The sequence below is a fragment of the Nannospalax galili genome, unplaced genomic scaffold (genome assembly GCF_000622305.1).
Source record: "Nannospalax galili isolate Female #2095 unplaced genomic scaffold, S.galili_v1.0 scaffold788, whole genome shotgun sequence".
NCBI classification, from domain to species: Eukaryota; Metazoa; Chordata; class Mammalia; order Rodentia; family Spalacidae; genus Nannospalax; species Nannospalax galili.
This window is the reverse complement of record NW_008359996.1, coordinates 2471192-2494708: the sequence shown is the minus strand read 5'-3', so window position 1 is coordinate 2494708 and position 23517 is coordinate 2471192. Positions and strand designations below refer to the sequence as shown.

The 23517-nt window shown below is 47.7% G+C and overlaps 2 protein-coding genes across 4 annotated transcripts in view; both read right to left on the bottom strand.

The window, feature by feature from the left end:
- Positions 1 to 573: 573 nt before the first annotated feature.
- On the bottom strand, positions 574 to 8361 carry Spns1 (sphingolipid transporter 1 (putative)). 2 transcript variants are annotated; one of them, XM_008823972.3, is made up of 12 exons: positions 7824 to 8360; positions 7665 to 7730; positions 6117 to 6253; positions 4853 to 5004; positions 4695 to 4761; positions 3256 to 3401; positions 2771 to 2926; positions 2355 to 2544; positions 2000 to 2065; positions 1630 to 1728; positions 1159 to 1330; positions 574 to 893 (listed from the first exon to the last, which is right to left on the bottom strand). In XM_008823972.3, exons 1-12 carry the CDS (start codon positions 8062 to 8064, stop codon positions 799 to 801), a joined length of 1587 nt encoding a protein of 528 aa, XP_008822194.1. In that variant the 5' UTR covers positions 8065 to 8360; the 3' UTR covers positions 574 to 798. The 2 variants fall into 2 exon arrangements, with proteins under 2 accessions (XP_008822194.1, XP_029414924.1); XM_029559064.1 differs by lacking the exon at positions 1159 to 1330 and having other exon boundaries at positions 7824 to 8361.
- A 4313-nt stretch (positions 8362 to 12674) lies between these two features.
- The window catches only part of Nfatc2ip (nuclear factor of activated T cells 2 interacting protein), a 13223-nt gene continuing 2380 nt past the window's right edge, over positions 12675 to 23517 (bottom strand). Inside the window, exons 3-8 of one of the 2 annotated variants that reach the window (XM_017795828.2) lie at positions 21400 to 21520; positions 20733 to 20888; positions 20448 to 20634; positions 18805 to 18949; positions 18569 to 18678; positions 12675 to 15256 (exon numbers count right to left, since the gene is read on the bottom strand). In XM_017795828.2, coding sequence (XP_017651317.1) covers positions 15098 to 15256; positions 18569 to 18678; positions 18805 to 18949; positions 20448 to 20634; positions 20733 to 20888; positions 21400 to 21520 — 878 coding nt within the window. In that variant the 3' untranslated portion in view covers positions 12675 to 15097. The remainder of the gene's footprint in view (positions 15257 to 18568; positions 18679 to 18804; positions 18950 to 20447; positions 20635 to 20732; positions 20889 to 21399; positions 21521 to 23517) is intronic. The other variant, XM_008823971.3, reaches the window with a different exon arrangement.

Below are 23517 nucleotides of genomic sequence, written 5' to 3'. Positions count from 1 at the left end.
GCTTGCTCCCACCCGCCTCTCCTTCTCACCGCCCGCGTGCGACAGGAAGCTGTGGTGAGGGCCGGGTGAGGGCAGGAAATCATCAGGCTCCGCAGCCGACTGTGCCTGCCCCCTGCCCACCCACCCCCACCCAGTTGTGGGAAGGGGGAGGAGGCTGAGGGGCTATGTGCAGGAAGGGCTTATGGCTGCTGGATGAGCAACCCCTCCAGGAAGGGACAGGCACCTGCCAGCCCAGTCAGCTGTGGCCTGACTGGCCAGCTGTGGCCTCCCCATCCCTGGAGCTGGGGAAACTACAGGGACATTCTAACCGGGATCTTGTGGAGCAGAGCAGCACCACCCCCACCTCTCAGGCTTGCCTACTGGGAGGGCGACTTCCAGGGGAGCACAGTGAGTCACAGTCACATCTGAGCCAGCTCACTCAGAGAGCAGTCCTCCCTCTGGGTCACCCAACCCAGAAGCTAGGGACTTACCCACAGGGTGACCCAAAAGCCACTGGGAAGCCCTAAGGCTAGACACATTCCCTTCAGCCCGTGGATTACTGGCACCCAGAGAAAGACAAGCAATCACTTGAGGTCTGCTTAAAAATTTTATTCCATTACAAATAGCACCAAACCCCGAGGGCCCCCCTTTCCTGGACCTTTATCTCTTCCCTGGGCTGCCCATGTAGTGTCTGGAAGCTCGGACAAAGCTGAGGGCTTCCTCCTGGAACCTGGGCCAGATAGGGTTTCTCCTGGGCACCTCATGGGGTGGGCCCAGGGCCAGCTGTGGCGCATGTGTGGATAGGTAAGAAACAGCTCCTCAGATAAGCACACTGGACACAGGGACACGGGTGGAGCGGCCTCGCTGGGGTACCACGATCCGGTCATCTGTAGGCCCCACCTCATTCAAAAGACCTGCAGGAGGGGGTCAGAGCCAAGGCTAGTCATATACGACCAGAAAGATGACAAACTAGCAATGGACATGGGTAGGGCAGCTCCAAGAACCACCAGAACTGTGCACTCAGGTGGAAAGACTGATCAGCTTGCTTGACAGACTCAAGGCCAAGTGGAGGGAAGAGCTGTGGACTGAGATGTGGAGTGCCCATGCCTAGGCCAAGAGACAGACAGACAGACAGACAGGTAGTACCATGAAGAGGAGCAGACAGGTGCCCTCACTGACCCTGCACATGGAGCTGGGCTCTTCGGCGGTCACCCTCAATGAACATGGCGGTGCCCAGGAAGGCAGCACCTCCCAGCGCCCCAACGAAAGCACAGAGCATGAGTGAGAACTGCAGGGCCCGGAACTCAGACAAGAAGGAAGGGGGCCAGCTCCGGCGGAGGCGATCAGAGATCTGCAGGGAGGACAGAGTAGAGATCCAAGGAGGAGCCAGGGATGGGAGGCCCTTAACACCAAGAAAAAAGAAAATTAGAGCCTGGGAGCCTGGGAAGGGGAAAGTTTGGCCCTCATGGGTAAAACCTTCAGACAACATCCTTCCTGCCCAACAGGCCAAAGGTGGGAAGTGGTAGGCACAGGCAGCCACTGCCTAACTAGTCCAGGCTGTCCCATCCACCCAGGCTCAGGCCATCAGCCACCTGCCAGGCTAGGGAGTACCAGGTCCCCCATCCCATCCCAGCCAAGGACAGTACTTACCAGACCAATGAGGTAGGGGCTCCCCGCGTCACCTAGCAAGTGGGACAGCACGATCTGGAAGGCCTCAGCAGTGGAGCGTCGGGTGGGGATCACCACATACTGGGGGGTGGGGGGGGGAAGCTCAGTAGGGGTTCCAGGGGGACCAGAGTCAAAGCCCAATGTAGGCCCAAGACAAATGTATGACTAGGGTGAAGGCCAGGCAGACCTAAGGCAAGCCAGGCCAAAAGGCCCTCTGTGGCTGAATTCTGAAGTACTCATAGGGCTGGATTTTGAAGAAGGGTAAAGACCAGAGTTCAGATCAAGTGTCACCTCCTAACCCCAATCCCTGCTCTCAGCCTGTGGATTGACCTGTATCTTCCCAGTTACTCACCAGCAGAATGTCAGCCACAATGGCCCAGTTCATGGACAGCAGGGTCTCTCCAATAAAGATGAAAATCTGGGTAGTAGATGGGGTAGGGCACATGAACCAGGCTCATCCATTAACTTACTTAACACACCCCACCAAGGCAGCTGCTTCCATCTGTCTTGTCTCACATACAAAACAGCACAAGACCAGGCTGCTTTGTCACCATCACCCAGCTGGGAGGGCCAGACCTGAGGTTCAAAATGAGGCATTCCTCCTCCAGTCTACTCCAAACTACTAAGCTGGCTGATCCCAGTCCTGCTCTGGTCATGATTACCCCATACATACCCAGACACCTTCCAGACCCCTAGTAGATACTCACATAGGTGGCCACGATGCTACCCCGGGCACAAGCCAGGGAGAGGAAGAGGAAAGGCGCAGAGCCCAGGAGGCCAGCAGCACAGACCAGTGGGTCAGCCCGAGGATTGAAGCGGCGAAGACGGCGGCTGATCTCCACGCCCAGGCCCACACCCAGGACCCCAGTCAGGCAGGTGATGAGCCCAAAGATGAGACTAGGGGTAGGGTGGGGAAAAGAGAGACTAGTCCCTCTCCTACAAGGCCCTTTGTCCCAGAGAAGAAGACAGTCCACCCCAACTGCCCTCATACCCAAATCTGTCCAGCACAGAACCCCAGGGCCCATGTGTTACCCAATCATACAGTTCTCAGAACCAGACACAGACTCTGAGAGCAGACGCAGCTGGTGACACGTAGTCACCCAGCCCAGCCCCAGAGGGGTACCTGTCAGAAGAAGAGCAAGAGTCTCCAGGAAGACAGGGCGGGGTCTCTCCCAGGACCACACGGGAACGCAGCAGGAAAGCCGGGGCCCAGAGAGCCAGAGAGCCGGTGACAAAGGCCACAGCAGTGAAGCCAAGGGAAGACAGGATGAAACTAGGACTATGGACATTGGAGGGAAGAAGTCAGACCCCACAGACGTGACCTGGTAAGAAGACACACCTCCTCCCTCCCTGGCTTATTTTATAGTCAGAAGTTGGATGTGATCTGGGCCTGCAACTCAGGCAAATGCCACAAGTTGCTAACAGTGCCTGGGTTCCTATATGGCCTGACAGAACAGAAAACTTGACCCACACCCATTTAAGACTCTAGTCCCAGGGCTGGAGGGAGAGATGGGTCAGCCATTAAAGGCTCAGGCTCACAACCTAAACATAAAGGCTCCAGCCCCATGTCAAGGCCTCAGATGCAGAAAAAGAAAAGATTAAACTCACTTTCGTGCCAGTGCCCTCAGATCTGCCCACCATGAAGTGGGGCTTAGGGGCGGTGAACCTGAGTGGCGCTCCACAGCTCCTCTGGGGGGTTCTCGTACAACTACGAACAGCAGCAGAACTGCCACTACCCCTAGACCTGGTGTCACCTGGGGAAAGAGCAAGCTTCAGAAAAAGGACACATGGAACCTCTGGGGTTAAGGAGACTGAGGGGTATGGACAACTCAGTCCCCAAGATCATACACACCATTTAAGCCTGAAATGTGGTAAGTTGGCTGCCACAGGGACCACCCCATTTCTGTAAGCCTAACTTTGCCTACTCCTTGGTAACAGCACTCTGATTTTTTTTTCAGGGACCCCCCCCCCCCCCACACGCACGCGCGCGCACACACACACACACACACACACACACACACACACACACAGAGTAATTTCTCTCATTCCACATGGTTCAAACTGGATCTAAGACCTAACCAATGGAATTGTCAATCTCTTACCCTCAGTGACTGATTTCATAGTACACATGTGAATCCAATCAGACACCATCCTTGACTTCTGTCAAGGATCTAAGGTACCCAAGTTGTTCAACTAAAAGATGATCACTTGGGATGCCAAGCACTTAAGAATGAAGTTAATGGAGAGGAAAGGAAACTTGAGCTAAGAGTGATCCTGGCCCAGTGGGGGTTCAAGATCCAGCTTCACCTGAACTCTCCATTAGGAAAGCCAATACTGTCCCTTTCTGGGCTCTCAGTTTAACCGTGGACTTCTGTCACCTGCAAGCAAGATTTTTCTAGTACATGGATCCTTAGTGAGGCCAGCCAAGCTTGCTGTAGGTTCAACAGAGTGAACACTGCCACAAACAGGGCATTTGCTGCCAAGGTTGATGACCTGAGTTTGATCCCTGGTGAAAAGAAAAATCCAATTCCTTCAGGTTGTTCTCTGAGTGGGCGTGCACATGCACACACACACACACACACACACACACACACACACGAATGCGTGTACACTATAAAATTTTTTTATTTTTATTTTTTATTCTTGGTGTTTTGAGACAGGGTCTCCCTGTAGCCCCAGCTGGCCTAGAACTCCATATGTAGACCAAGCTGGCCTTGATCTCAGAGAGATCTGCTTGCCTCTGCTTCCTGAGTGCTGGGATTGAAAGCATGCACAACCACACCCAGCCAAATATAATTTTAAGAGGTTTTTTTGGGTCTTTTTGAGAAAGGGTCTCCATGTAGCCCCAGCTGTCCTGGAACTCACTATGTAGACCAGGCTGGCCTTGAACTCACAGAGATCCGCCTGCCTCTGCCTCCTCCTCTAGGATTAAAGGCGTGCGCCACCACGCCCAGCTACAAAATGTGTTTTAAGAAAAGGAATATCTGAAGGTCAGAAAGGTGGATCTGGAAAATGTTGCTGAGTCCCCAGACGATGACCAGGCTTACCCTCAAGGCCCAGTGCCAGTCTCCAGCCACATCCTTCACTTTGGAGCCTGCAATGTAACCTAGACCACTGGGGGAAGGCAAGAGGAAGCAGGGATGTCTGGTCAGTCAAATGCCCCACCCAGCCCTTGTGCCCCACACCAGGCTCAAGGCCAACTCACCTGCCCACAGGAATGGCAAAGTAGAAGACACTGAGCATCTGACTCCGCTGGTCTGCCACGAAGAGGTCGGCGATCAGGGTGGGCGCAATGGTGGAATAACTGGCCTCCCCGACCCCCACCAGGCCCCGAGTCAGAAGGAGCAGCCAGAAACGCTGGGAAAGGAGACATGGGGGAGGTGGCATCCCACCCTGGAGCTGGCCTCCAGGAGCACTAGCTCCAGGTGGCATCCCACCCTGGAGCTAGTGCTGGAGAGACAACAGGAACAGCCAAAGAGGTCTGGGCTTAGAATCACACAGACCTGGCTGGAATCCTGGCTCCACTTACTAGCTGTGACTTTGAGAAAATAACTTAACCTCTCTGAGCCTCAGCTTCCTCATCTACAAAAGGGGGAACAACAACAGTTTGTTCACAAAGCTACTCTGAGGACTGTATGATACTTGTAGGTAGGCACAAAATAAATCTTCATTTCTACTTTTCCCCTCCCACCTAAGACATCCCAGTGGTGAATAACGATTAGGTGGGGAGTTATTTGCTTACCAAAGACACCGGAAGCTAAGGACAGGGTGTATGATCACCTGAGGGTACTATGGCCTGGAGCTAAGGACAGAGATTGGGGCAGAGTAATAACAGATGGGAAGTATTTCAAAGGAGCAAAGAAGTCATCAGCCAGGGAAGCTAGCAGCATGCATCCCATGTTTTGGGGGTTTTAGGAAGGAAGATGTGGGCCAATGCGCCTGAGGCTCCCAGGAGATCTAGCAAGAACAACACTAGAAAGAGAGCCACAATGAGTAACCAGGAGAACTGCCGACTTTGGCAACAGAAGATCTAATAAAGTGGCAGGGGCAGCACTCAAGGGTGAGTGAACTTAGGAAGTGCAAGCCAAGTGACAGCTGCCCCGCCCCGCCCTGCTGTTCTTTCACCCACACTGGTTCATTCATGGTTTAAGAGGGAAATTTCAGTAAGTCCCACCAGGGAGGGGAAAGGATGAGGACTGTCTGCACGGAGGTTTTCAATGGTAGAAGAAAACAAGAATACTGAGGGGTAGAGTGGAAGAGTTAGGGGAAGAGGGAAATGATGGATGAAAGAAGGTTCTAGAAGAAAAAGGAAGAGGATGGTGTGGGCAGATTAACTCAGGCAAGAAAAGGGCATAAGATGGCAAGACCAAGGAAGCTATAGAAGTTCCCCAAGCTCAATCCAAAATGACTCCAAGGAGCAGCAGCAAATATTGATGGGGAAGGGATGGGGAGAGAACTCAGGGCCTCACCTCTCTGGGGATGAAGGATGACCCCAGTGTCACCAGGGACCAGAAGGCAATGCCCCCGCACATGAGATACTTCCGATTGTACCTGTCACCCAGGTAGCCAAACACAGGTGCCAACACCATGTAACTGGAGATGAACACTGGGGGGAAGCAGAGAGTCACAGCCCAATCCAGGTCCCCTGGCCCCTGTCCCCCACCAACCACTCCTGCTCCAGCTGGGGAGAAGGGTGCAGAAATGCCTAAAGCCAAGATCCCCACCCTCCTCTTCACTTGATGTCACCATCCACATCCCAACCCTGTAGTCCATCAGAGCTCCCTGCTAGAGGGATGACACAGCTCCATCTTCACAAGCTTCCCAAAATTTCCAGCTGATATACTCCCCCTTCCACCCAACCTAAAACAAAACCCACATTCCACACCATGCCCACCATGCCCTATCTGATCCAGCCTCTTCCTCTTTCCATCTCCATGGCCCAGCTGCCAAGGTCAATACCATAGGGATTCAGGACCCAATGTCTCCACTATCTGGAACATTTTCATCTTTCTCCTGAGCTCCACAAAGCTCAACTGCTTCAAATTCCAACTCAGAGACCTACCCAGATTATCTCACATCCCACCCCATCAGTGCATGTACTGTTTTCTTCTATTAACACTTATCTATGCAGAAAATTAGCCCATTCTAATTAACCCCTCGGGCACAGAATATCAGCTCCTGTTACTGCCATGACATGTTCTCTCACCACACAGCCCAGCACAAGGCAGGTGCTCAATTAACAGGTTGAATGAAAAGGGGGATAAAGGAGGCCCTCTGGCACCATCTGCTTCTCTAATTCAACACTACCTTGACCTATGATCCCATTTTCATTTCTCCCGGTTTAAATACCTCCAGATCCTCCCTGGCCTGGTATCAAATTGCTCTTCTGTTTCTACCTGCTCATGTGACCCTGGCACAGTTCTAACTCTTCTCCAAGCTCCAGTTTGCTTATAAAAATGCAGATAATTCTTTCCAGTACAAACAGGAATACCAACACCCATTCCTCAGCTGAGGGAAGGACTCAAGGCAACACTGTCCTGCCATAGTCCATAGTCCTACTTCTAGGGCCTGGCACATAGTAGGTGCTCAGAAACATTTGAAAAGTGAAAGGCAGAAGGAAGGCAAGGAAGACTTAGGCCCTGGTTTTGCCTCCCCAGCAACCTCATGGTCTCCTGCCATTATTTACCAGTGTCTACTATGTGCCAAACAGGATATTTCCTTAGTCCTCACATAAGTCCTAAGAAGTAGCCTATTTTATTACTAGCTTCATCTTACAGCCTAGAAAAATGAGGCATGGAAGGGGTAAGTGCCTTGCCTCCCATCACACAGTAAGTGGGAGAACTGAGATTTAATCTATCATTCATTGACTCCCTCTGCAAATGTGATGTCCTGGCTCGGCTGGACAGCCCTAACACCTCCTGGTTCTGGCCAATAAGCCCTCATTAGGCAGGCCTGCATGTAGGCCCCGGTGAGGCAGGAAAGGAAAAGCTGCTTTGTGGCCAGAAGCCTCCACTCACCAGTCTGGATGAGGCCAGAACTACTATCTCCGATGCTGAAGAACTGCTCGATGTCTGGCAAGACGCCTAGAAAGAAAAACCTTCAGGAAGAGCCGGGAGAGGCGGCCCGACCCTGGACACCTGCTCCCTTCCCTTTGTGTTCCTCCTTCCCGTCCCTACCTGCCACCGTGAAGCGGTCCATGTAGTTCAGGAGGTTGATGTAGCACAGCACCGCCACGATGAGGGTCGAACGGCTCTGAGATAAACCGGTGATGCGCTGCAGCCCCTCCCGGTCCCGTATCTCGGGCTCCCCGGATTTGGGGTTCCCCACGGGCCCTGGCAACCCCGGAGGGCCAGGCACTGGCCCGTCATCGGGGTCGTCCGCTTGGCTGAGGAAGGGCGCAGTGTCGGACCCCGCCATGGTCCCGAGGGACCTGCGAGGGCAAGAGGCTGGACCAGGCGAGCAGAGTGCGCCCCACCAGCGACTAGGAGCTGGCCCCGAAGCCGCTAGCACGGCTGGGAAGGGCCCTGGGCCCTATCATTCCCTCCAGTCTTGGCAGATGCGGAGGGAACGTGTGCAATGCAGGTGGTGCTGGGGACACAGGGTCGGAAAGGACCTAGTCCCGGGTCCTACGACGACGCACTGCCTGTCACTCAGCCCCGGCGAACCACGGCCGACGCCATGGTGCCTAAGAGGTGGTCATGTGACACCAGTTCTCGGGGAGGGGAGGCACGTGACTGATCACAGACTACGGAAGCCGGAGACCTTCTGTCCACTCCCGCGTCTTGTGACTGACTGCCGGCTGGTCAGCAAGATAACCAGGGCCGTGATTGGCCGGGCACTGGGCAAACCGAGGGTACCTCATCTGGAATTCCCGTTTAGCCGATTTCATGGAATCACACGCCATCCACAGGTTGGAGAAATAAATCTGGCAAATGCAAGTGCAGTTCCCGACCTCAGTTTGGTTCCCAGCACCCACATGCCAATTAACAGTCATCATTGCCCTCTTCTGGCCTCTGTTAACATTGCATGTATAGGTGTACTCACATAGTAGGTATGTAGGTAAGACACTCCTATACATAAAATTTACTCATCTATTTATTTGTGTATTTTGTCTTTTTGAGACAGGATCTCCCTGTAGCCCCAGCTGGCCTGGAACTCCTTATGTAAACCAGCCTGGCTTGGATGAGATCCACCTGCCTGGATCACCACTCTGGAGGGATCTCCAGAGTGCTAGGATTAAAGGCATGCACCACCAAGCCCGGTAGCAATTAAGTTTTTAAAAAGAGCAGGCCTAGAGCACCTTGGCGTTGTTCCCTTAGTGGACTCCCCGGTAACCTCCAAGTTACATATAATATACATTTTTTGGCTTGTTTTTCTTATTTAATATATATACATTCTGGATAAAAATTATTATAGTTCTATAAAAATGCTGTTTCATGATCCCTCTTCCAGAGCTGGGGATGTAACTCAGTGCTTCCCAAGCATGCCTGAGACCCTGGGATCAATTTCCCTCACAAACCAGATGTGGTAGTGCAGGCCTGTAATCTCAGCACTCAGGTAGGGGAGGCCAAAGGGTCAGAAGTTCAAGGTCATCCTTGATATACAGCATGTTCAAGGCCAGCTTTGGCTATATGAGACCCTGTCTCAAAAAATGAAAAATGATTAAGAATAAAGATCCCTTTCACCCAGCAGAGAAGGAAGAGGTAGAAAAAGCTAGTTTGAGACCAGCCCAGATTATATTAAGAGTTCCAGGCCAGACTGGTCTACATGCTCTCAAGAAAGGGAATGAGAGTGAGGAGGTGGAGAGGGTTTTAAATCTCAAAAATACTTGATGGCTCAGAGGGTAAAGACAGTTGCTACTAAGCCTGACTTCAATCCCTGGGACCCACCCAGTGGAAGACGAGAACACAAACTTGTGGATTTACACAAGCATGTTTCCACACATGCATACACTGGAGTGTGCACACACAAAATAAATAAATAAAAATCTAATTTTAAAAAATTTAGGGGCTAGAGAGACAGCTTGGTGGTTAAGAGCATTTACTGCTCTTACAGAAGACCCAGCACCGACAGGGCAGCTCACAACCATCTGTAATTCCAGTTCCAAAGAATCTGACGCCCTCTCTAGCCTCGACAGGTACTGCATGCAGGTGGTGCATATAATCTCATTCAGGCACACAGATACAACAATTTTTTAAAAAAAAATTTTTTTTTTTTTTATATAGGGCTGGAGAGATGGCTCAGCAGTTAAGAGCACTTGCTGCTCTTGCAGGGGACCAGAGTTTAAATCCCAGCACCCACATCAGGCAGCTCACAATTGCATGTAACTCCAGTTCCAGGGGATCTGATAGCCTCTTCTGAACTCTGCAGGCACCATCACAAAGGCACATACAAATAAATAAATAACCTTTTAAATTTTTTTCAAAAAATAAAAATTTAAAAACACTTAAATGAACCAGGCATGGTGGCATACACCTTTAATCCCTGCACTCAGGAGGCAGAGACAGGCAATCTCTGTGAGATGGAGGCCATCCTCCATAGCTCAGTTCATACATAATGCATTCCAGGCCAGCTGGGGCTACAGGGCGACAGTCTCAAAAAAGGGGGGGAAGGGGCTGGAGAGATGGCTCAGCAGTTAAAAGCACCCACATTGAGGTTAACTGCCTGTAACTCTAGTTCTAGGGGATCCAACACCCTCTTCTAACCTCTGTGGGCACTGCATGACATGGGTGCACTTACATACATGTAGGCAATAAATTCATACACATAAAATTTGAATAATAAAAATCAGAAACAAAAACTCAAAATACTGTATTATTCGATTTATATGAAAATCTTGTGTCTGAGTACATACCTGCAGTCCGTTACTCAGGGGTTTGAGGCTATACCCCAATAGTAAAGCACTTCCAGCAGGCTTAAGGCTCTGGATTCCATCCCTGGCACCACAAAACAAAGTATGAAGCCTGGGTTACATATCAAGACCCTGTCTCAAAAACAAGACCTCAGAAGTGGGGCTGGAGAGATGGCTCAGTAGTTAAGAGCACTGCCTGCTCTTGCAAAGGACCCAGGTTTGAGTTCCAGCACCCACACGGTGGCTAACACCCATCCCTAACTTCAGTTCCAGGATATCTGATGTCCTCCTCTGACCTCCAAAGGCACTGCATGACACAGGTACACTTACATACATGCAAGCAATACACTCATACACATTTAAAAAAAAAAGACTGAAGAGAGAAAAGTATCTTGAGAGAGTCCTGTTAGATAAGGATTAGGTGCAAGGGAGCGCCCCCCAACACACACACAAAGGGTTAGGTACAAAGAAATGGCAGGCCAAAGGAAGGAAAGAAAAAAGGCAAGTTCAATGAACATCTTGCTATTATTCCAAGTATAGTCAGCAGAGCATCCCCTGGGGGCTGCTACAGATTCAGTACCCCAGGCTCTACTCCACAGCTTCTAGTCCAGCATCCCAGGATCTCACTCAAGTGTGATAATCTCAAGAATTCTGAGTCTGAAGTCTGGCCCACTTGTGTTTACATCTGGCTCTGACACTGGAGATTGGAGGCTGCGTGGTCTGAGGCAGGTTCATCTGTTAAGCTTCTGTTAGCCTCTGTAAAATGGGAATGACACCTACTTCCTAGGGTTGCTCTCAGGAATGAGATTTGAAAAGTGCCACACTTGGCCTGTGGCGCTGGGTAAATTCTCACTTAAGTTCCAAAGGAATAGTCTTTGTTAAATGCAAGGGATGGCTCAGCAGTTACAAGCACCGACTGCTCTTGCAGAGGACCCGGGTGTGATTCCCAGCACTCACATGGCTGCTACGAGCCAACCTTAACTCCAGTTCCAGGGGAATCTGAAGCCCTCTTCTGACCTCTGCAGCACTGCACAACATGGGTGCACTCACATACATGCAGGCAATACACTCATACACATAAAAAAAATAAGTCTTCACAGAATATAGCTGAGGATTGAACCTAAACCTCATACATGCCAGGCACACACACTACCACCGAGCTATATTCCCAGCCTAATTTTATTTGCTTGTTTTGTTTTCAAGCCAGACTTTCACTATATGGCCCAGGCTGACCTTGAACTCGTTATAGTCCAGGCAGGCCTTGAATTTTCTAACATCCTGTCTCAGCCTCCTAAGAAACTGGGATTACAGGCCTGTGCTACCAGGCCCAGATGCCATGTAGGAGCATATTCTGTCAGTGATTAGTGATTCCATTCCTGCAAATATGCATCTGAGAAAAATTCAACCATTAGTCAGATGATCACTAAAATGTTGTTTGCAATGGCTACATCTTAAACTTAGAAGTGAATCTGGTTACAAGTGACATAAATTGTAAAATAACAGTGATTAAAACAAGGCAGCTCCTTTTCATGTGCTTAGAGGCCAAAATCCTGGCTTCCTGTCTCACTGTCCTCCCACACAGCTGCAACTCTGAAGGTCTCTGTCAGTAGAACTGTTCCATTTCCAACCAGCAGGAAGCAAGCAAAGGGCACACACAGCATCTACCGACACCAGACGGGGCACCCCTTCCACTTACCACCCAGGAGACTGAACTGACACTTGGTCACTTCTAATACCTAATACAATGTGAATGCTGTTACTAGTTATAATGTATTTTTCAGGAAATATTGACAAGGAAAAAAAATCTGTACGTTTCAATACAATTTCCCCCCATATGTATATAAACTAGACAAGGTCTTTATGTGAAGCCCAGCCTAAGCCTCAGCCTGGCAGACCTCCTGCCCCACCCTTCCAGGTGCTGAGATGACACACACTACCACACCCTAATCTAGGTATTAGATGTCCCAAATAACTTTGACCCATAGTTGGTCGAATCTACAGAGCAGCTTCATACTCAGACTCCAAGGGCTGACTGTTCTGTCTTCATTCTGAGTGTATCTATACTGTGGCTAAACATCATGGATTTTATTAACCAGGAACGAGGAAGATGGGTATCCAGGAATAATAACAGTCTCTGTCACAAGAACCTCAGCAGGAACTACAACGAAGGCAGAAATCAAGTATGCCTAAGTCACATGTGTTCCTTTTATTCAGTCAAGATTGAATGTATAACAAGAATGTGTCCAAATTCATTAATGAACATAAACAATATGAAAAAACTGGAAGGCTATACCGTATCACGGATTTTATTTAAATATTACTAAACAAAATCAAAGGAATGACATAGTCTCACAAAAAAATTTAAGGAGTTGGCATACTTCTGTGAAAATTACTTACCAGTAGATTAATGGCTTTTTAAAAGTAGACAGTGCTTAGAAAACTGGCTCATTATATGATTAAAAACTAATCTTGGTCTTCCATACAAAGGTACATTTCAGATGGTTTCTAAGTGATACACAATATTCAGCAGCCAGTATGTGGCCTGGCAACAAAGAATGAGAACCAGTGTTTGAGAGCTCAGAGCCGTCAATACCCACACCAGGGTGAACCAGTAGAGACTCCAGCCCCATGTGCTGAGTGCTCTCAAAATGAGAGACCTAACAGAATGAAAATATCTTTCTTTTCCTTTTTTTGACAGGGTATCCCTGTAGCCCCAGCTGGCCTGGAACTCACTATGCAGACCAGGCTGATGTCAGTCTCACAGAGCTCTCCACCTGCTCCTCTCTCCTGAGTGCTGAGATCAGTGGCATGTGCCACCATGCCCAGCCAAAAATGAGACTATCTTAACTAGCTTTAAGAAACCCAAAAGCAAGTACCCCCTTGTAGCCTTTACTACTCTTGGAAGTTCTTTCTCACTTTTCCTTAGAAAAAAAAAAGCAACAAACTTTGTAACAAAAGCCAACTATGTACATTAAAAATTAAAATTAAATTTAAAATGTCTTGTTCGGTGAAAAATCCCCCTAGATATAAAAGTGCTATTTTGAGAGTTATTTGCAATTACTTGGGAATACACAAGCAACTCCTTAAAATAAAGAAACACACACCAAAAAAACACGAAACCACATAAGAAAATGAGCATTTCACAGAAGGAAAAACCAGAAATGGGAATAGGTATATGAAAATACAAATAGGTACAGAAATATGGATAGGTATAAGAAAGAGTCCTCAAAATTAAGAGTGATCAGATAAATGAACATTAAAACATGTGGCACTTGTTTTAAAACACACACACACACACACACACTCAGCAGAATCAGAAAGACAACACCAAATGCTGGTAAGGATAAAGAAAAAGACACTCCACGAAAGTCAGAAGATCTAGAAAATCAGAAAATTAATCTATATAACCCACAATCCTATCCTGGTTAAGTATGCCAGAGAACTATCCAGACTGACACAGAAAAGCGTATTTGCTCTGGCCTAGTATATGGTACCAAGGAGTTAGAAGTAACCAGGTATCCCCCACTTAAGGCAACATGTGAGTAAAATTCATCTGATGCCTCTGTGGAGTAGCCCACAGCAGATCAGAGCAACAGGTCCAGGAGTCAGCAAGGCCAGATCTGCACTCTTACCGAGTAAAAACAGAATGTCTATTGCACAATGCCATGAATGTACAGTAAAGCACATGTATTCATAACATGTTGTATCTTATAAGGACATTCATGTTCAAAGATATATTAAATGGGGTGCTAACAGGAGGGGATAACATGAAGGGGGAAAAGCCATAAAACTAGAGAATCCTTGCTTGGGACTGTGTACCCAACATCCAAAATGCAGTAGTTGTGTGCAGTTGGTTGTAATTAAAATGTGCATACCAGAAAGTATGAATCAGAGTAGTTACCAAGAAGTGTGTGCCAAAGAGTCCTGGAAGGAGGGGATGCCCAGGACTAATGACACCACTATCGTGATCCTTCGGGTTAGCCCACTTCTGTTTATGCTTAAACTTCAGCATATGTGCCCTTGCTAGTTTATTTTCCTGACACCAAGGATTCCCCACCAGTGCATGTACCTCAAGCAATCTGCATTCCTAGACCCCACGTGAGAATTAAAAGCCACTGCTGATCCTCAATGTGGCATAAATCCCAGGCCTGGGCACCCATATGCAAGCCTTATTTAGTTCAACTCACCCTGAATGAGCAAAGTTTCACAAAGCAGACATTTGATGAAGCAAAGGGCAATAATGGAGGTGAAATGGTCGGGGTGCAGAGCCCTTCTGTGTGTCCCAGGGGCTCCAACACACAGCACAACATGTACGTGTAGCCACAGGCCACCCAGGGCAGCAGCAACCAGCATACAATTATCAGTTAGTTAACGGCTTGGGATTAGGGGCAACAAGAGACAGGGCCAAAGGTCACTCCTTGGTTTTGCCTCCAATTAATAAGTTCTTAGCATGTGCAAGATCCTGGGTTCAGTCCCAAGCACCAGAAAAAAATAAATAAACAAATTCTAATTTCTGCCTCTATTAGCCCTTATGGGGGGAAAAAATGTGAGATATTCTCCCCAAGTCTTAGCTGGGCATCCAAACAGGTAGGAGAGGCTTCAGCCCCAGACCTCAATGAGATCTCCAGATTCCATGCCCAAATCAACCGGCAGCTCCTTGCCCGAAAGCTTTGTCCCATCAAAGAAGAAGGAGAGCTTGTGTCCGGAGAATCCCAAGGCCTCCTCATAGTGCGACATGAGGATTCTAAGAGGAGAGTCCTGCAGAGACAAAGAAATGCAACACTGTGAAAGGATAGGGAGATCCTATAGGGATGGAGAGAACTGGTGGCAGTGAGCTAGGCAAACAGCTCAGTGGTAGAACATATGCTTTATAAGTACAAAGAGCTAAGTTCAATCTCCAGCACCAAAAAAAAGGTTAAATTTTAGCCAAACATGTAGTACATTGACTGAAATACCAGTACTTGCAGGGTGGAAGCAGGAAGATTATTAAGTCCAGGCTAGCCTGGACTATAAAATTAGTTTCAGGCCAGCCTAGGCTACACAGTGAAACTGTGTATTAATTAACTAAATAGAAAATTTTAAATAGAGGCTAGGCATGGTGGCTCATACCTTTAATCTGAAAACACAGGAGGCAGAGGCAGGCAGAGCTCTGAGTTTCAGGCCAGCCTGGTCTACATAGTGTATTCCAGGCCAACCAGGGCTACATAGTGAGATCTTGCCTCAAAAAACACAACAAAACAAAAATGTAAATAGGTACAGTATGAAATTAACAATATTAGATTTCAACAATATACTATATAATAAAAATTATGTGACTATACAAAAAATAAAAATAAGAGATAAAAAATATATTTTAAAAAATGAGACAGTAAGATGGTTCAGCAGGCAAAGGCACTTGCTGCCAGGTCCAACACAGTTGGTAGGAGAGAACCAACTCCCATAAGTTGTCCTCTGCCCACACAGGCACTATGGCACCAAAATGCCCATACACGCAAAATGAGTAAATGTAATTTAACAATTTTTTAAAACAAAGTTAGGGGTTAGGGATTTAGCTCAGTGGTAGAGCACTTGTCCAGCAAAAGCAAGGCCCTGGGTTCCATCCTCAGCTCCAGGAAGAAAAAAAAAAAAAAAAGAAACAGAAAGTTATATGAGTGTGGTCTCTGCCTCTCTCTCAAAATCTTATTTATAGATCTTAGCAACCTTAGCATTTCTTTTTCTATTCTTTCTTAAGAACTTTTATCCTTTCACTCAAAGAAAGGATTTTAGGGCACTCTGGACAACTCAAAAATTAAAAGGGTTGCCGGGTGTGGTGGCAAACGCCTTTGATCCCAGCACAGAAGGCAGAGGCAGGAGGATCCCTGTGAGTTCAAGGCCAGCCTGGTCTACATAGTGAGTTCCAGGCCAGCTGGGGCTACAGGGAGACTGTCTCAAAAAGACCAAAAAAATAGATTAAAATAAAATAATAAATAAATAAATAAATAAAAGAGCTAGAAATATGGCTGTGACGGAGGCCTAGTGTTTACAAAGCCCTGGGTTCCATCCACAGTATTGCCCAACACAAGGGACCCTTTCGCAGATTTTTTTCAGAATATACGAACTGCCAGCCCTCGCTACTCTTGTGTTTGGGGGCATTATTAAATAAAACAAGGCTACTGAAATCTAAGCACTATGGTATTGCAACAGAGCTGGTATTGCAACAGAGCTACTGAGCTCTATCAGGCTATTAATGTACACTGCAGATCCGCTGAACATATCTACTGATAGGATGGGTGATTCACATCTAGAAGGACAGAACTGTACACGATTTAAAACTTAGGAACTCTTTTGTCTAGTTTATTTTCTGGGTTTTTTTTTGTTTTGTTTTGTTTTTTTTAGATCGTGTTTCATATCGCCCAGGCTGGCCATGAACGGGATATGCAACCAAGAATACCCTTGACCTCCTATTCCTCCTGCTTCCACCTCATAAGTGCTGGGATTATAGATGTGCCCCACCATGTTCAGCTGAATTGCTTATTTCTGGGCTTTTCCATGTAATATTTTCAGTTCAGTGGGTAACTGAAACCTCAGATGGCAAACACTAGATGAAAAGAGACTACCAGTGAGCCAAGAATGGCAGCTCGTATCTATATCTCCTCACATGAAGGGCTGAGAAGGGAGGATCATTGCAAGTTCAAGACTGGCCTGGGATACTAGTGAGTTCCAGGCCAGCCTGTACTACAGAGAGAGATCCTGCCTCAGAGAGGGGTGGAGGGGAACACTAAAGCTGAGCCTGGTCCTGTATAACTGCAATTCCAGCATCCCGGAGATTTGAGGTAGGAGGCTTCTACAGAAAGTTGAAGGCAAGCCTGGGCTGCCAGGACTACATAGTGAAAAGAAAAAAAAAAAAAAAAAAAAAAAAAAAATGGAGCTAAAGAGATGGCTCAGAAGAGCACTTGCTGCTCTTCCAGAGGACCCAGGCTCGGTTCCCAGCACCCACACTGGGTAGCTCACAACAGTCTGTAACTCCAGCTCCAGGAGATTCAATGCCCTCTTCTGGCCCCCAAGGCACCTACACACACGGCATATATACACACAGACACACATGAATAAAAACAAATCTTAAAACCAAGAGTTAAAATTATAAAATAATAAAACTTTTTGTTTTATTGAGTTCTTTGTTTTGATTTGTTTTGCTTTTCCTTTTTCAGAGACAGGTCTTTAGACCTGGCTGGCTGGGAACTCATGGAGATCCACCTACCTCTGCCTCTAAAGTGCTGGGATTAAAGGTGTGCACCCCGACACCCAGCATAAATCTTTTTTAAAAAGAAAATTTTTAAGCCGGGTGAACTGGCATCCACCACCACCTTCTGACCTCCCTGGGCACTACACGACATGGGTGCATTTACATATATGCAGGCAATACATTCATACACATAAAATCTTTTAAAAAAAGATAAATATTTTATAGACTGTTACATGCTGCTACAACTACTGTAAAAACTAATACAGCATGCTACTTACCCCATCTCTCAAGATTTTTGTTTCCTTATTTCTTAACTAAAGATTCAGTGTTTTCCCAAATAAGATTATTATGAAATTAAGTAATATCCTAAATACAAAGCAGTTGTCCCCAGAACAGGGACTGGCACTCAGAAGTGGCTTTGGAGCTTTTAGTAGCACATGACTATAATCCCAGCATACAGGAAGTAGAGACAGACAGATCAGGAGTTCAAGATTGTCCTCAACTAAACATCAAGTTCGAGGCCAGCCGGAGCTACATGAGACCCTGTCTCAAAAGAACAAAAATTAAAAGAAAAAAAAAAGTAGTGTGGCTTTGGGCTGTACTTCTGGCTCAGGAGTGGAATAGCACATGGGAAGAAGGATGTGGAAGGGGAATGCACAGACTGCAGCAATTTCCCAACAGAAGCGGGAAGGAATAGAGCAAGTCTCTCCAATATCTAGACTGGGTGGGCTCCCAGGAACAGGGAGAAGTATGTCCAGTAAGTCACGATTAGGAGGAATCCATAGCCTCCGAACCACCGTGAGCTGGGCAGAGAGGGGAGAGGCACAGGTGGCATTTCTTCTACTTACTGGAGACAGTGAGATCTCCATCATCTGGTGTTTCTCCTTTCCCTGTACCCGGAGCCGGAGCTTCTGGGGTGTCTCTGTGGCCTCGGAAGAACTTGTTAGCACCACACAGTCTGTGGGAGGCAGGGTTGGGATTCCAGTGGGGTGTCAGAAACAGAAGCTGGGAATTCTTCATATCCTCCCTCCCTCCTCCATGGCAGAAGCCTCCTCATGGTCCCTCTTCCTTGCCTTCCACTCACCGATGATGTCAGCCACTCCAAGCTTTAGGGTCCTGGGGGTGGCAGTAGGAGACAGTTCTGTCTCTCCAAAGAGCAAAAGAATCCTGCTTGGAGACACCCCAAGGTGACTAGCCATGTGGTCCACCACATTCTGAAGAGGCTCTGACTAGGAAGGGGACAAGAAACAAAGAAGGCCTTCCAGCCTTGAAATTCCATACCCTACTCCCAGCCTACCCCAAACACAAGGTTCTGGCCTGGGCCACCTGCTGAATCCTCAGCTGTGAGAGTCACCAGATTTACCTGGCAAGTACAAAATGAAATGGTGTCATTCAGGGGTCGAGGCAAGTAGCACAAAGAAATGAAACAACTGGAGCTGAGGAGAATGTTCTGTCAGCAAAGTGCCTGCCATGTAAGCAGGAGGACCTGGTTGAGGTCCACAGCACCACCTAAAAAGCTCGGTGTGCCAGTCAGCACCTGTAATCCCAGTGCTGAGGAGCTGCATACAGGAGGGTCCCTGGAACTCACTGACCAGCAGGCCTACCTGAACAGATGAGTTCCAGGGTCAGTGGGAGACCATCTCAAAAAATAAGAAATAAGGTGACAGGCAATTGAGAAAGACATCCAATATTGTCCTCTGACTTCCACAAGCACAACCCATGTACACCCATGCACACCCACCCACACCCCACCCATACGTGAACACCACAAAACATTTACAAAAGGGGGGGGAGGCAGCAGCCAAGGATTAAGAAAAAAGGGGGGCCAGGACTAGAGCCACCTCATATACATTCCAGCCAACTGGTACATTTTTCTTTTTTTTTTAAGAAGCCGGAAATCTGGGCCTTTGAAATCACCGACTGCAGTTTGGAATAAACTCCTTTTTTTCAGTGTTAGAGATAGAACACAGGGCCTCACATATGCTATGCCAAGTTTTTGTCACTGAACCACAACTCTACTTCTCATAGGTTAAAAGACCCTACAGAGCAGGAAGCAGATGCAATGTTAGCAAGGCCACAGCTACCAGTGGGCAACCCTGGGCTTGGCTGCTCGACCCATGCATGGTTAGTGCTCATTAAGGGCCTATTTTTGTTATCACTCTTGGTGTCGAACATCCCTACACAAATCATCAGCCTTTGCCAAGAAGATGGGGAAGCTCAGGATGATTGTGTGGCATCTGTGTCCAAGGCAGTAAGAGCAAAACACAAGAGAGGTACAGGACCCTGGTAGAGAAGAGAGAAGAAACTCAGCCTAAAGAAAGACCTGAATAGAATGCTTCATAAAGACACCATGCATGTTTGTTTGTTTGGTTGGTTGTTTTTGCTTGCTTTTGTTTTCTGAAACAGAATATAGCTACACAGTTCATGCTGGTTTCAAACTCTAGATCCTCCAGCCTCCACCTTCTGATGCTGGGAAAACAGGCATGCACTACCACACCTAATGTGAAGATGGTATACTTAAGTAGTCTTGAAGAATGAGTAAAGTTTATAGGCATGAAGGGAAAATATAGACAAAGAGAACAGCACACACCAAAGCATGGAGAAATGAAAGGGTGTACGGCTCCAGAGAGCAGGATGGGAAGGAAGATGGGTCCCTCCTTCCAGGATACCACTCCTCCAGCACCAATCTCTCCACACATAGCTACAGATGCTGGCCCCAGGACTCACCATTCTGACAGGCAATCTGACCAAGTCAGCTCGGCACCGGATCTTGAGCGGAAGGACCCGAGGGCTCTGTGGCAAGACAGGTCCCTCCACCAGGACCACCTCATCATCCATGTTCTGGATGGCTGAACCCTGGTCCGGCTTGGGGCTCAGGCAGGATCGGAGATCTTGGAGGCGCTTGTTGACCTCCCTGGGCATAGACAGGACATGGGGACACTGGGTCAGTTGAGGCTGACCACCCCCTCAAACTGACTTTCGCCACCCAGCCGAGCCCCCCAACCCTAGCACCTTAACTTCTGGAGTGCCTCAGTATGCTTTTTGCTTTTGTTTCTTGATGATGTTTGAGGCAAAGGAAAGATGTCCTCATCACTATAGAAAGAAAGGTACAAGATGGATGCAAAAGAGACTCCAGCCACACATTTCTCTTCATGGGCTGTGGATTCCCTGGAACCAGAGAAGGAGCTGAAGAATCAAGAAGTACCTTCTGGTAACATCCACTCAACTGGGAGACACGGCTAGATAAAGGGCATTGTTTTCATATAAATTTACATGACCCAAATGTGAGCAATAAAAATGTTTCTATTTACGATTAAGTCACTTTCCACGTAAACATCAAATACTATCCAACAGACATCAGGCACTTACTATTCAGCTATTCAACAATCCTCTGACTCAAGTACCATGATTAGCCCCATTTTACAGATGAGGAAAGAGAAACAAAGGACAGGGACAGCTGACAGAATGTGAGCCACACCCTGCATTCCCACCCAAGGATAGTCTAAAAGGTCCCGTGTCAGCCACCAGGGAAAGCCACCTCTATTTCCACCTGAGCCTCAATACACCTTCCATCCCTCTCCTCACCCTTTCAGGAGCCAACCAAAAGTCGTGCCTTCCTCGGCCTACCTCTCCAACTCCCTTCTTGTCCCCAGGGCCTAAGTGCCCCAGCCTCACTCACAGAAACTCTTCCTTTTTCTTCTCTTCTTTCTCGGCCCTATTCCTCAGCTTCTTCTTCCAGGGAGAACCTCGAAATGGGGGGTCGTCAGAGGGAAGACTGCTAGAATTTATCACATCTGTCTCTGGGGCAGAGGAGAAAGAGAAAAGGGTTAGCTAGAGGTGGCAGAGGGAGGCCAAGAACAAACAAATCCAAGGTTTTCAGAAGGACCAGAGGTGTGGTAGCACATAGGGTCTCAGAGGCTGAGTCAGAGCTCAGGAGCTCCAGGCCAGCCTGGGCCACAGAGATCCTGGAGTTTTTGTTGTTTTTATTTTCATCCCATAAACAGGGGGGCAAGAGTCGGGGGTATGTATCTCAGTGGTACACAAGAGCAGGCCCTAGGTTCAATCCCCAGTACCACCAAAAAAAAAAAAAAAAAGATGTACTAAAAGAAAAAACTAAAAGGCACACAGGACCACTTGACACAGAGTACGTTTTCTATGTGTACACATGTGTACATGCATGTTTGAGTATATACATACATGTGTAGGCCAGAGGTCAACCTCAAGTGTCATTCCTCAAGTACTATCCACCCTGTTTTATGAGATATGGTCTCTTGTTAGCCTGGGACTAGCTTATTAGATGAGGCTGGCAGGCCCCAGGGATCTTCCTGTCTCTACCTCTCCAATGCTGGGGTTACAAGGACATGATAGCATGGAGAAATTAACTCAGGTCCTCAGGCTTGCACAGTAAGCATTTTACCAACTGAGCCATCTCCCCAGCTCCCACACAGTACTTTTCAATTCTAGAAAAGTACTCAAGAGGTATGATTATTGCTATTTTTTTATTATTCTTATTTTTTTTAACTTTATTTATTTTGAATGTTATGCCTGCAAGTATATTAAGTGCACCTGTATCCTGCAGTGCCCTTGGAGGTCAGAAGAGGGCATCAGGTCCCTCCCAGAACTGGAGTTTCAGGCAGTTGTTAGCTACCATGTGGGTACTGGGAATTGAACCCGGGTCCTCTGCAAGAGTAGCCAGTGTTCTTAACTGCTGAGCCATCTCTCCAGCCCCGTCAATATTACTGTGTGTCTGTGTGAGGGTGGGGGCATGTGGAGGCCAAATGACAACTTTCTGGAGTGGATTCTCTCCTTCCACCTTGTTTTTGAGACAGGCCCTCCCATGTTGTTTCTGGCACTATGTGAGTGAGCTTCCAGGAGATTCTCTTGGCTCTGCCTCCCATCCCCTGGTAGGAATTCTAGGATTACAGAAGTAAGCCACCTCTGACTTTTTATGTGGGTTCAGGGATTGAACTCAGGTTGTCAGCTTCCAGGGCAAGTGTTTTTACCTACTGAGCCATTTCTCAGACCTAATTCTACACTTTTCAAAACCTCGGGGGGGGGGGGGGGGCTCAGTAGTTAAGAGCATTGGTTGCTATGGCAGTTGGATTCCCAGAGCCCACATAGCAGCTAACAACTACCATGTAACTCCAGCTCCAGGAGATCTGACATCCCCTTCTGTCTTCTGCAGGGATTAGATGCAAACAGTGCACTTACATACATACATACATACATAGCACTTGTATACATAAAATACAAATAAATGAAAAAAGGAACTGGAGGGATGGTTCAGCAGTTAAGAGCACCAGCTGCTTTTGCAGAAGCTCTGGGTTTGATTCCCATCACACACATGGTCGCTAACAACCGTCCGTAATTCCAATTCCAGGGGATCCAACACCCTTTTGACCTCCACAGACACTGAACACCTACCTGCTTGCAGGCAATACATTCATACACATAAAATTAAAAAATAGGGGCTGGAGAGATGGTTCAGCAGTTAAGAGCATTGACTGCTCTTGCAGAGGACCCGGGTTCGATTCCCAGCACCCACATGGCGGCTACAAACCATCCTTAACTCTAGATCCAGGGGAATATGAAGCCCTCTTCTGACCTCTGCAACATTGCATGACATGGGTGCGCTCACATACATGGCAGGCAGTACACTCATACACATAAAAATAAAAATAATAACTTTTTAAAAATGTATAGCTTGTGGACTGGAGAGATGACTCAGCAGTTAAGAACACTGGCTGCTCTTGCAAAGGACCCAGGTTCAGTTCCCAGCACTTGGATGGCAGCCAAC